General features: G+C 36.6%; 1 protein-coding gene across 4 annotated transcripts in view; it reads right to left on the bottom strand.

Annotated features, from left to right (window-relative positions):
- SNX9 (sorting nexin 9) overlaps positions 1-14,374 on the bottom strand; it is a 107,505-nt gene that overhangs the window by 53,272 nt on the left and 39,859 nt on the right. For all 4 annotated transcript variants that reach the window (XM_044671775.1, XM_044671777.1, XM_044671776.1 and 1 more), the window contains exons 2-4: positions 8,886-8,972; positions 7,516-7,590; positions 5,446-5,568 (exon numbers count right to left, since the gene is read on the bottom strand). In XM_044671775.1, the coding sequence (XP_044527710.1) occupies positions 5,446-5,568; positions 7,516-7,590; positions 8,886-8,972 (285 nt within the window). The remainder of the gene's footprint in view (positions 1-5,445; positions 5,569-7,515; positions 7,591-8,885; positions 8,973-14,374) is intronic.

Here is a 14,374-nt window from a genome sequence, read left to right as displayed (position 1 = left end):
TGACAAATTGAAAACGAATAAAAAATAAAGACAAAACTCAATGATCAAATGATTCAGTTTTCAAATACTTAATTTTACCCATCCCCAAGTTATATTGATTTGGTAAAAGGAGGGTCAAGCATCGAGTACATTGTCTATTTTCAGAGAATTACCTAAAAAGAAAAGCCAGCCTTTTTATAAGCTTCTTAAGGTGTATTTTGGCATTATTTTAATTATTAATTTGTTGGGAAGTTGAGGAAAAATGAGATATTTGCTTGGACGAACAGAATCCCTCCCCCACATTTTTTTGTTACAATATTTAGGGAATAGGAAGGTTATTAGCATAAATGCTTGTTTTTAGGAGCTCTTTCATATATGAATATTGACCTGAATACAATTGCCAGTTCAAAAATCACAAAGGGCTTGGTTATCCTCCATTTTCATCTCAACCTCTAATTATAGAAAATGTAAAAGCTTTCAGATGAAACTGAATTCTATAGATTAAATTCTATAGATTTAAAACACAGCTGTTTAGCATCAAATTCAACAATAATAAAACATCTGTATAAGATGAACTTCCTTGTTTGGGCTTTTTGACTTCCAGGTCGAATTAATTTGTTCTCTTTTATGAAATGAAGGAAGAAAAGGAGGAAACTTATTGAAGATGTTTGTAAGCTGATAATGTGGACAAAGGCAAGACAAACAAACACATTATGAGTTGAGGCACAGGATGCAAGTCTCTAAGAAGGATGAAAAGACAGGCAGGATGAAAAGATAATATTTAGATTCTTTTTAGAATCATCTGTATTGACTACTTATACTTGGGTATTTTTGGACTCTAAAATTTTTTCATTCATTCAAACTTAAAAGATTGGATCTCTTTATTTGACTGGCATAGGATGAAAGTGCAGGGGCCATGTCCCTCTAAACTGCATGGGAGCTCTGACCTGCTCCATTTCTAAACTGGGCTAGTTATCCCTAACTTAGGAAATCTAGTGCCCTCCCCTCAGGGCTCACTACATTAATTTAAAAAAAAAATGCATTTTTCGATAACTCTTTTCTTAGTACCTACATTTCCCACTTTATTCCTCCCTGACTCTCCCAAAGAGCCATTACTTATGTGTAAAAAAAAGGAAGAAAAAAAAATCAAATAAAACTAACATCTGTTTTTAGTCTTTCTAAAAACAGGATGTAGTAAACAGATGTGAAACTTTCTTGTGATAAGTCAACTTTAAAAAAAAATACACTCAAGTGGAAATAAAAGTTCCCAAACTTTTCCTACATTTCTTTCCACCCATTACCCCCATCATTCCTACTAGGAATTATTAATAAAGATTTGAATTCTGCCAATCAACCTGAAATCATTCTATCACATCCCTTCTAAGACAATGATAAATCCAAAGTCTAATTAGTGTATTATACTACAACTACGTATTTATATATTTTAATTAATAGTTCTTATGAAGAAATGCACAATATGCCTAAGTATTATTGTATACTTGTAGAAGTGAAACTGCTGAAATTCATCTCTATTGTGAATTAAGCTAGAAAGTGATATAGGCATAATTCCTGGTAATATTCCACGAAATATTCCTGGTAAATCTCTATTATTAATATAGAAACCCTCCAGCTAGCAAGATTCATGACAAGTTTTGGATAATATATTAATGAACTGAACAAATCAGGTCCTTAACACTCCCTGGCTGCTGTTGCTGCAGCTTCTGCTGCTATCTGAGAATACCCTAAAGCTGGGGGGTTCTTAAAGGTGAGATTACCTCCAAACAAGAAAAGCAGCAAAAAATGGATTAATGCCCGGCACTATATATACTTGTTTTTATTCCCTTCCTTTACCCTTCCCCTTGCCCTTTTCCTCTGAGCAATGAGGTGGAACATCAAACTCTGACAAAGGTCTAACTTATAAGGAGTTAAGTCAATTGTACAAAAAAAAATCAAGCCATTCCCCAAATGACAAATGGGCAAGGGACCTAAATAAGCAGTTTTCAGATAAAGAAATTGAAACTATCAATAAGCACATGAAAAAGTATTCTAAATCTCTCATAATTAAGAGAAATGCAAATCAAAACAACTCTGAGGTACCACCTCACACCTAGCAGACTGGCCAATATGACAGCAAAGGAAAATAATAAATGTGGGAGGGGATGTGGCAAAATCGGGACACTAATGCATTGCTGGTGGAGTTGTGAATTGATCCAGCCATTCTGAAAGACAATTTGGAACTATGCCTAAAGGGCTTTAAAAGACTGTCTTGCCTTTTGATCCAGCCATACCATTGCTGGGTTTGTACCCCAAAGAGATAATAAGGAAAAGCATGTGTGCAAAAATATTTATAGCCGTGCTCTTTGTGGTGGCAAAACCTTGGAAAATGAGGAGGTGTCCATCGATTGGGTGAACAAATTGTGGTATCTGTTGGTGATGGAATACTATTGTTCTCAAAGGAATAATGAACTGGAGGAATTCCATGTGAACTGGAAAGACCTCCAGGAATTGATGCAGAGAGAAAGGAGCAGAGCCAGAAGAACATTGTACACAGAGACTGATACACTGTGGCATAATCCAATGTAATGGACTTCTGTACTAGCAGCAATGCAATGACTCAGGACAATTCAGAGGAATTTAGGAAAAAGAACGCTATTCACACGCAGAGAAAGAACTGTGGGAGCAGAAAAGCAGAAGAAAAGCATATGATTGATCACATGGTTGGATGGGGATATGATTAGGGTTTTGATGTTAAAAGAGCACTCTACTGCAAATATGAATATCATGGAAATGTTTTGAACAATGATACATGTATAACCCAGTAGAACTGCTTGTCAGCTTCGGGAGGGGGGAGGGAAGAGCGGAGGGGAAAAAAAAAATCAAGAATCTTGTAACCATGGAAAAATATTTTAAAAAATAATTTTAAAAAAGAGCCCCACAATCCCAAGAGAACAACAAAATCTCTAGCATACAAGAAATAACCCCAGTGGTAGATTTACAGGAACACATGGACAAGAGTCAAAAAAGAATCAGAAAACATAGATGGGTTGCAATATGTGTTGCTGGATGAACTACCCATATAGATGAAGTAGCAGATCCACTGAAGAAACTTGGAAATTCAACTAGAATATTAATATGCTAAAAAAATCCCTCAAAACAAAAAAAAATAAAACTTATAACTAGTTTTAAAAAATCCATCATTCTATCCTAGTTCTCTTAAAATTCACAGTTTTAAGAAAAAATATTTTTGATTTCTTCAAAATTTTATCATCTGTTCTTTAAAATTTAGTACCATGTTCAACTGAATGATAGCAGACATTTTTAAGGTTTCACTGCTTGTTAATTTAGCTTTTCAATCTAATTAGGACTTATAAAAGGAACTAATTTAATCTATTTAATCTCACCTCAAAAGAGATGGCAACATAGTATACAAGTAAATATACTCTAATGTCAGAATTCTTTGTGGCTCTGACTATTCATACCTAATTGAATAACATATCAAAAAAAGATATTTCTTGAATGTCAAAATAAAAGAATTACTTTAGCCTTTTGCCTCTATGAGTTTAGATAATTATGCTCAATCCACCAGAGTGTCTCATCATATTATAAATTTCTACTGATAGGAGATGTACATTCAAAAAGTACCAGAATAATTCACATAACCAATCTTCATTTCTCCAAATATTTGGCTGGTCAGTTCATATTCCATTCAACTAAAATCTACAAATTAAATCTGTACAACATAATTGAGTAAAGAAATCACTATCTAATATCTTTAGTATTTAAAAGATATCTTGGGGGAGCATGTTAATACCTTATAGTTAAAATGTGGGGTGGGGGAGAAGAGGAAGGGATCCTTCTCCATACTCCATCATCCTCTGTGCAAAGTACATGTGCCAACAGCAAGGAAAACCTGAATTTGAATCCAGTTTCAAATAAAGTTGAGTGACTCTGAGCAAATTATTTAATCTCTGCCTCTATCAATTTCCTCATCCATAAAATGACAGCACCTACCTCTTAAGGTTATTGTGAGGATCAAATGAGATAGTTTTTGTAAAACACCTTGCAGACCTTAAAGGGTTACATAAATGCTAGCTATTGATTATTATTGTTTTATAAGGAAGACAGAGGGGGAAAAAAAGGTTGCCCTTGAACCCTGAAAGCAATATTTTTAGGAAAAAAGGTAAATGGAAAACAAGTGATACTTTACATATAAACTTAGGGATTTCAAATCACAGAATATTAAAGTTGAAAAACTCTCAAAGATCAAAAATCAACCTGCTTAATTTACAGAGTGGAAAACTGAGACTCTGAAAGTTTGTGATTTTGCAAGATCACGTGTGTCTACTGTCAATCTAGCTAGAATTGGAAGCCTAGACAAATGAAGTAGGTAGTGTGTGTGCTTTTTAAAATTTTTTTTTTAAACCCTTATACTTCGGTGTATTGTCTCATAGGTGGAAGAGTGGTAAGGGTTGGCAATGGGGGTCAAGTGACTTGCTCAGGGTCACACAGCTGGGAAGTGGCTGAGGCCGGGTTTGAACCTAGGACCTCCTGTCTCTAGGCCTGACTCACTCCACTGAGCTACCCAGCTGCCCCCTACTTTTTTAATTTTTAAAAATGTAATTAAAATATTTTTAATTGATGCTTTACATGTTTTATACTGTTGCCATTTTTCTAATCCAATTGAATGCTCTGTTCCATTATGGGGTGCTAAAATTAGAAAGAGGCTTAAGAAGGCTTTTGGAAATTTTTTTAAAGGCAGATCTATAATGGACTATTAAAGAAAACCTAGGGATATTTTAAAGTATATCCTTAATTTTTAGAGCAGTTTTTAAAAAGTTAAACAAGTTTTACACACATGCATCAAAATATAAATAATATTTCCCATCCCACCCCCAATATTCTTAATGCAATTCCAAGTAAAGTAGTAAAATGAAAGCAATCATTTCAATCATTTTCTTAGCATGACTAGTAGCTCACATTGGCCAGGCTAAACTCAAATTCACTTAAACCAGTCAAAGTCCAATTGCTTCTATAAAAATACTGGATTATGTCAATGTAGTTTTTTTCACTTCATCCCAATGTATTAACTTTCCTTGATAGGCAAAAACAGTTGGGTTTTTTCCCTGTAGAGGAGAAACACTTGGCAACAAGTGGTCTTTTTCCTCTCTCATATCCCACTTTTCTATATTTCTACAGCATCCATAGGAGACCTCATAGTTGAATTTATATCATTGTGCCAGAATTCTTTTAGTCATTAACATCTTGCTCCCTGTTAGTCTCAAAAACTGCCTCTAGTGATACTGATTTCTTTGCTAATAACACTCAACAGAAATGCAACACATTACACTAATAGCAACTTTCTTTTGTGCTTTTAGAGAATGACAACCGAAATGCAACCACAGCTCTCACAACCAGTTGTGCGGTTGGCAAAGCCTGCCATTTTCAGTAAGACAAATGGATGCATACCTGGTTATTACTGTTGGCAAGTGAGGAGTTGACTTGAACTGTACTTGATAGAGAATCGAGGAAGGCTTGGTCAGCTACTGAATTTCCACAAGCAAACTGATCTTTCCCACCATTAGTCAAAATCTGAAGAGTCAAAGAAGCTCTTATTATTTTCAGGCAACTTTCAGTTCACTTGGGGGTTAAGATGACTGTAGGCAAGCAGAGCCAACCACCAGGGGGCAAGCATGGTGCTTGAGATTCTATGTACTAGACCAGTGATGGGATAGATGCGGCCCCCTGAAATGTTCTCTCTGGCTGAGGGACATTATTCCTAATCTGACGAATACAATAAGTAAGATACAATACAATACAATGAAACTTCGAAAGAGTTGCCTTAGAAACAGACTGACAGATGAGCATTTCCTTTCCTTTGGCCCCCTCTTTCAAGTTTGCCCATCACTGTACTAGACTGTAAGGTGTTTTTGGAGCTTGGGCTGAGGTTTATTCTCTTTATATCTCTCAGTACTTAGCAGGGAGCTTGGCTTTTAGTATGAACTTGGGAAATGCTTGCTTATAGAACTGAATGAACCAGAAGTTACTTATTAAAAACATCAAGGAAGATACAAAAAATTTTTGTTGAAACAGAAAGTTTGGAAGTTGTGATGAACTTCGATGCCAATCAGCTCTCAGACATTCCTCATCTCAGAATGTTTAGGCTTCAAATGAAAAGCAGAAACCCTTCATCAACTTTAGTTGTTGACTTCCTTCCTTTGGGCAGGCATGAATGAGGCATATCACAGGCCCTCTACACGTAGTGAGCTAGAGCTCTGGAAGAATGGCCCTCAGAAAAGTTTCTCTGTTAAAAGGATTCCAGGAGAATAGATACATGATCCTCCTTTCTCCCCAGACACTCTTTTCCGAAGTAAGCATTCTTTCTTCCCTTGACTACTAGGTTAACAAACAAAACACCTCCGTACCTCATCGCGGGACTTCAGTATCTCTACCATCAGCTAAACTTAGCTAATCAGCATTTTACATCCATTTTATAAGTGATAAATAGCAACCAACCAGCAGAGGGAGCCTGCCAGTTGGCTTAGGAGTGGGGTTTTTTGGGTAGATTGATTGGTTTTTAACTGACCTCTCCGGGTGTTGTGTCTAACCATAGATGGCTAATTCAAAAAAAGTTATACTACAGTGATGGTCACCAAAGATAAGAGCTGAAATTGGGCAGCATCTCATAGGTTTCAATGAGTAGTTAACATTTTTTAAAAATAGAGTATAGAGAAAAGGAATTGGGAAATTCTGATTATGGTACACAGTCAATATTAGGTTTAGAGGCAGAAAATATGGGTTCCAAGCTTATAATTCTCTAGAGCAGTGGTTCCCAGACTTTTTTGGCCTACTGCCCCCTTTCCAGAAAAAATATTACTTAGCACCCCCTGTCACATACTATCACTGCCCCCTTACAGTTCAGTTATTCACCGCCCCCAAATGCACCCGTGGCCATCACCACCCCCCTGGATCACTGCTGCACCCACCAGGGGGTGGTGGCACCCACTTTGGGAATCACTGCCCTAGAGGGACTCCAAGCTATATATCTGGACCTTCTGCATCTCAATTTCTTCCTCTATAAAATGAAAGGCATTTAGGGCCCATATTAGCTTTAACTCCTCTGAATTGGGATTTGTGCCTTTGCCCTATGTGTGGACAAGTCATTTAATCTCAGTTTTCTCATCTGGAAAATAGGGAGAATATCTGTATTACCTACCTCATAGTAATCCTAACTGTCAAGCGGTACATTAAGGTAAGAATTACAGTCTAAGGCTACTAATAAATACAAGAACAATTAGAACAGAGATAAATGAGCCATCTTGTTTAACTCAACATACAATTTATTATTCACTAAAATCAATAATAAAATGGCTTCTAATTTTTCCAGGGTAGATATTGTACAATACTATTTATATCATATTAACCACTTGGTAGCAATAATGGTTACTCTTTCATGTTCTATCCCTCAAACATATCCATACAAAATAAGTTAGGGAAGCAACCAGTTGTAATTGTAATTAAATTATTGAAAAATCTTACTTCAACGTAGTCTGTGGGAACAAGTCCCCGTTCTCCTTTGCTATTTTTTCCTTCTAGCCATCCTCCACCTACATCCTAATAAATATGCAAAAAGAAATTTGGTATATTTAGAAAGTTTGTCTGAATAATCATAACAAAAGGAACAAAAGCAAAAGTAACATAAATATTAACCATATCATCTCTGCAAAAATCCATTATTATTCATAAATTACATTTCCCCTACCTCCTGGCATCCCTTAGACACCCAAAAACTGAGACCTCAGCTACTAAGAAAAAATTTAAGCCCAGACAATTAATCAAATACTGATTGAATAATTGATGCTTGTTCTAAGTAGTGCTCATATATTCTATGTAAAACGTGTTCAATTTTGATAACCACACTTTTCTTCATTCTTTTTCTTCTTCTTTTTTTAAAAATTAAAACCCTTATCTTCCATCCTGGAATCAATACTATGTATTAGTTTCAAGGCAGAAGAGTGGTAAGGGTGGGCAATGGGGGTCAAGTGACTTGCCCAGGGTCACACACCTGGGAAGTGTCTGAGGCCAGATTTGAACCTAGGACCTCCCGTCTCTAGGCCTGGCTTGCAATCCACTGAGCCACTCAATTGCCCCCTCTTCATTCTTCTTAAATCATGACTGATTCTAGAAAATTACTAATTTCATAGGAGGTACATGGGTACAAAGGAAAAAGTACTGAACTCAAGTCTAGAAAAACTGGATTTTGGTCTGAGTTTTGTTACTTACTTGCTGTGAAATCTTGGGCAGCTCATTTTCCTTATCTGGTAAATAGAAGTGCTCTCATGTGCCATATACTTCATAGGGTTGTTCTGAGGACCAACTAATGGAACTATGACCAATGGAGTTGGATCATCTGGATTAGGGAAATTAATTTTTCTCTTTCTATTACCCTACAGTATCTCTTTTAGCTAAATAAGTCTATTCACAACAAACAAAACTTTTCTTGAATGTTATTCACCTCCAAAGAGAGAATTAATGAACTTAAAAGTGAAGATGGAAGCATACTATTTTTGACTTTATTTTTCTTGAATGTTTTTTCTTTCTGGAAGAAGAGGCTGGTGTTTTTCTTTTGCAACACGGCTAATATGGAAATGATTTACATGACTTCACATGTTTAATCTATATCATGCTACTTATCTTCTCAAGGGGTAGAAAAGGAGTTAGAGGCAGGGAGAGATTTTGAAACTCAAAAAATTTAAAAATTAAATATTAAGAAATTAGTTTAGGAAATTAGAAAATAAAAAAGAGCAGCAAACAAAAAAACTTTTGTGGTCTTAAATAATCAATTCTGTTCTACAACAAATCTTATGAAAAATTATAGCTTTATGACATCAACTGGACATTTTTCTTACCGGATTTGTAATTGTGATGATCTCTCCTTCAATAACTGTCAATTCATTATTTCCAGGTTCAGCATCAAAATTATACATAACCCGAGCCTGTTAAGATAAGGGTGAAGAAGAGGGGAGGGAAAAGAAAGGTGAAAGGACACGTAAGTTTAGAGCTTTGAAATATTCCCAGTGTATTCCTTAAATTGATCATCACTAAGAAATGGTTGGTGGAAAAGATAGTATGTGGGTGCCTCATTAGCTCCATTCTAAGATGCAGTGGTGAAAATGGAGATTATGGTACTGACTTGAGAGGGCACCTTTGTTCATGTTTCTTATGCTGAGATTACCAGAGTCTTCACCACCGAACTCTATTTACCCTTTAAAGACCACCTCAAATGTTACTTCTTCCAAAAAGCATTCCTCGGTCACTCCTTGTGGACTTCACATAGCATCAATCCTGCACAATTTTGGAAATTCAGTGTGCTAATTTGCTACCTTCCCCTTAAGGGAGAATACTGTCTTGCTTGATTATAACTGGTGGTACACCCAGCTTAGTGTCTGCAAATAGAAAGGGCTTAATAAATACTTTATCTATAGTTCTATCATATATTTTTCTGGTTTTGCTTATTACTTCAATTTGCATCAGTTCAAATTAGCTTTTATTGACTCTACTCACCTGATAAACACTTTAAAATTATTTCATTCTAATTATTTGCGTAATCATTATCTAGCTAGATGGCAAAAGGTCAAACTTTTTATCTTTCCCTAGCACAATTCTTAAGGAATGTTTGTTGAGCTGATATTAGAAGTAAAGAAATTACATGGAACTTAATGTGGTGTATATAGATAGCCATGTGGAAATCAAAGAGTGCAATAATTCTTTGTGTTGGTGGACTAAGGAAAATCCCTACTATCTGACACTCCTTTTCTATTACTTCTTTCTCTTGTAGGCCTCACCCTAAATTTGTTTCTAACTCTAAATTGATTTCTAATCTTTACCTTACCCCAAAGTTTCTGACAAAATAGTATGCCACTAGAACACATCACCTAAAAGAATTATTAATTGTCCAACCAAGTTGGATATTCTGGACCTATACCCCATTAATGCAAGGCTTCAAAATTAAATTATTCTGGGGGAAGAGGTATTAAATTTTTTTTTCTATTTCTTTTTATGAGCATTTAGTATTATCTCCTCATTTTCCCTCCCCAGAACAATTAAAAACAAAACCCCAAACTTTAATTCTCACATTGGCCATGTCTAGTTATGCATATTGCCTTCTGGATTTTAAGTTCATCGTATCTCTGGTAAGAAGTGGGTGATGTGATTCATCTTCAGTCTTCTGAACTCCTGGTTTATCATTACATGAATCAAATCAAGTCTTTCAAAGTTGTTTTTCTCTTTTTTTGTTATCAAGGAAACTGTTCTAATTCTGACAATTCTAGAAACCTTCAGTTTCCTCTAAAGCTCTCTATTTCTTCCTTAAGTATAGTGGTATCATAATATTCCCTTATATTCATATATAATAATTTGTTTAGACATTCTGCAGTAAGTTGCTGTCTCTTTACCCATTTAGTTTCCAGAATGGGGCCACTATGAAGAGAGTTGCTATAAATATGTACATGCATATATTTACACACACTATACATATGCTTGCTTGTATATATATATGTATACACACATAAACCCATCCCCATATATGTAAAATATATAGGTTCTTTTTCTCCTTTAATTTCTTTTAGGTATAGACCTGGTAACTAGTTGGATCAAAGGTTAAGAATCATCTTAGTAAAACTGGCAACTTAAGGCAAAATCCACAAGGAAGTAGAGAACCATTTTTCTCAAACTCTTCTTGTTTGTTAATAATCTAAAATTTGTAAAGTAAACAAGTCAATAAACATTTACTAAAGGCTTGCTATGTATGTGCCAGGAACAGTGCTAAGGTTGGGGATACAAATAAGAAGAGTCTCTGCCCTTAAGGAACTTATAGGAACTTATATACTGGACAAGTGGGAGAAGAGCTATAAAAAGAAGCTGAAAAGGAGGCTCCACCTTAGAAGCCAGCTCCCTAGTGTGGGATGGGTTTCTGAGCTCTCTGGGCAGGGTGCAGGAGTATCAATCACATGATAAGATGGAGTGATGATCTTATCTTCAGGGAGGCACATCCACAAAAAAACAAACCAAACCCCTTTTTCATTCAACAATTTGAGATAGCCTTCTATTCACAGAAACCTGCCTTTCAGGAGGTATTTCTGAAAAAAAGAATGTGGGGCAAAGGCTGCGCTCCTCTCCTGCTTCCCTTCTCCTTAGACTTAAGTTTACAAGAGGTTGGACTGGGTAAATTATTTCTGAAGTCACTTACAGCTAAAAATGTTATGATCTAACTACAAAACACTTTCCAAACAAATAAAACAGGATCTAAACAATTGGAAAGCCATTGATTGCTCATGGGTAGGTCGAGCTAACATAATAAAAATGACAATTCTACCCAAATTAATTTACCTATTTAGCGCCATACCTATCAAGCTACCAAAAAACTTCTTTACTGAATTAGAAAAAACTATAACAAATTTCATTTGGAATAACAAAAGATCAAGAATATCAAGGGAAATAATGAAAAAAAANAGACACTTCTTGGTTATGTGACTCTGTGCAAAAAGTCACTTAATCCCTATTACCTAGACCTTACTGCTCTTCTGCCTTGGAGCCAAGGTAAGGGATTCAAAAATTAATTAAATAAAAAAGACAATTATCAAATACCAAGTCCTAAGCTAAGTACTCAGAAACAAAGATAACTACATTCTCTCAGAGCTTATAAAGTAGTAAAAAGTTCATGTAGAATTTAGTTACTTTATAGTTAGAGTTGGCTGAAATGGCTCCTTTGGGAAGGAAAACACATTTAAACAGAGTGCCTGAAAAAGTAATGTGCAATAAATCTAGAAAGGGTAGGCTGAAACCTACCCTTAAATGACTTTAACAGCCAACCAGAAGAGTTTGTATTTTATCCTATAAAAAAACAATAAGGGGGGGGGGGGGGGATGAAGGGGATAGGAGGAGCATGAATCAGGTAACCATGTTAGAAATGAATATTAATAAATGTTAAAAAAAATGTTATGATCTATGTTCAGCCGTTTAGGTGTAAATGGAAGCATTTTAGAGGCACTAGGGGGACTTTCCCAGCACAATGAGACACAAGAGGTCAACTTCAGTGGAGGGTATGTGATGAAAAGGGTTTGAGAGTCTATGTAAGCGGCAAGAGTAAATTATGGTCTCTGCCTCTAATAACAGATTGCTGAGAAATGTCCTATCATTATTTCTAGGCGCCAATGAATACTGTTTCATGGAATAAATGCTACCCGTTATGGCAGGATACAGTCACAAAAGGGACACTGTGTGTAAGTCAGACCGGGCAGAGCCTCCAGGAATAAAGGAGGTCACAGGCCTCTGGCACACCCAAGGACTCACTGGGAAGCACTGGGCAAGGAGAGCTCCTGGAGGACTGCCACAACAATGCTGAGCGCCTTCCTCTAGGTCCTGCCATCTCTTCCCAGACCTATTTTCTATTTTCCCCTTCCCATGGAAGTGGCTACCTTCCTGTCCTGGTGCAGGCTGTCTCCCATTCTTGGAATACTCTCTGTTTCTTGAACTTACTGGTTACCTTCAAAACCAACTCAATGGGTCCATCTTCTTCGTGGCTTTTTCTTACCTTCCCCCACTCCACTGACTCCCTTGAAACAACTATGTATTTACTTTGAAAAAATCCACTCTAATTATTCATTTGTGTATGTTTTCACAAGCTTAATGCCTGACACTGTATCTGAGAGAAAGCTGGGGCTTCATAAATGTCTATTGAACTGAATAGGAGTACGAAGAAAAATGCTGGACTAAGATGAGCTATCTGCCTGTTACATGGCTAATGATTAAACAGAATGCACATCTGTCAAATTTCTAAACAAAATGCATTTAGCACAGAGATTGTTATTAAGCAATGCAACAGTTAAGTGCCTACTAAGTGCCAGGCAGTGTGCTAAGCACGGAGGCTACAAAGGAAAGCCAAAGCCAGGCCAGGGAATAGAGGACAGGGAAGCCCCGCTGGGCAAATGGCAAGAGAGGTACAGGAGGACTGGAGATCACTGGCTGAGGGGAGGCATCTGCACCAAGGAGGGTGGGGAAAGGCTTCTCCTAGCAGGGAGGACTTGCAGGAAACCGGTGAAGGTGAAAGGCAGAGATGAGGAGGGAGAACGCTGCAGGAAGGGCAGAGCCAGAGAAAATGCCCCCGTGGGTCTTGGGCAAGGAACAGGGAGGCAGCCAGAGGGACTGCACTGCTGCAGAGTTCAAAGACCGGAAAGGATGGAGAGAGCGTGATAGAAAGGGCATTGAATGTCAAACAGAGGGTTTCTATTTGATTCCGGAGGGCCATATGCAATTGGAATTACTTATAAAGTGTGGGAAATGATATAGGAAAAAAACCAAACCATGACATAGAATGGAAAATTAATTTATATGGAGCCAATATAAAACAAGCCCCCCTAGCTCAAGTTGTTAATATTTCTTGATATTGTCAGCTATAGGTGACAAGATAGATAGAGCATCCAACCTGGGAGTCAGAAAGACTTCACTTCCTGAGTTCAAATCTGGCCTCAAACACTAGCTGTAGTATGGTCCTGGATGAGTCACTTAACCCTGTTTGCCTCAGTTTCCTCATCTGTATAGTGAGCTGAAGAAGGAAATGGCAAACTACTCTAGTATCTTTGCCAAGAAACTGAAAATTAGGTCATAAGGAGTCAGATGTAATTTTAACAAAAATTATCAAAATATTCAGGACTGTATACACATGGTAGTTAATACGATATCTGATGGAGATAGAAAGCCTCCTTGATTGTCAATCTAAGTACTGTATTAAAATAACTAATTTATCTAGAATGAGCACAGCTTATCATTGTCCCTATTTTATGGCAGAGGAAACTATGGCTGGACAAATGTGAATTATTTAGGATCACATGGCTGATTACGTAAAAAACGGGCATTAAACCCAAATCTTCTACCTACAAGATTAGTGTTATTCATATTTTGCCTAGAAATCCTCAAGGATACTGAGACAACAAAGCCTACATTAACAACAATAAAAACCAAGTGGAAAGAAAATAACTACCAGTCACCATCTGAACAAATGGATTCCTATAAGTTTTCATGGGAGGAAAACTTAAAAACAAACAAAGAAAAACTAAACAGTTTTTAACAGTTAATTCTCTGGCTAAATCTTGAAGGAAAGCAGGTTAGTTAAGATTTCGCAATCCCTCCCCTCCCCAAAAACAGAGTCATAAGAAAATTACTTTCTTGGTCTTGCCTTCTCTATAAAACGGATATTTTACTATGGCTGTTCTCCAAAATTCAAGGCAGTAAATGAATGTCCTGTTACTAGAATTGAATAAAAGATCACTTTTGGGGAGATGTTTAAATGGGTTGAAGTAGTTACCACTGGGACAGCTAGGTGGAATAAGAAATAGAGTGC

The sequence above is a fragment of the Gracilinanus agilis genome, chromosome 4, assembly GCF_016433145.1.
Source record: "Gracilinanus agilis isolate LMUSP501 chromosome 4, AgileGrace, whole genome shotgun sequence".
NCBI lineage: Eukaryota > Metazoa > Chordata > Mammalia > Didelphimorphia > Didelphidae > Gracilinanus > Gracilinanus agilis.
The sequence above is the reverse complement of the archived record's forward strand: the minus strand, read 5'-3'. Positions and strand labels throughout refer to the sequence as shown.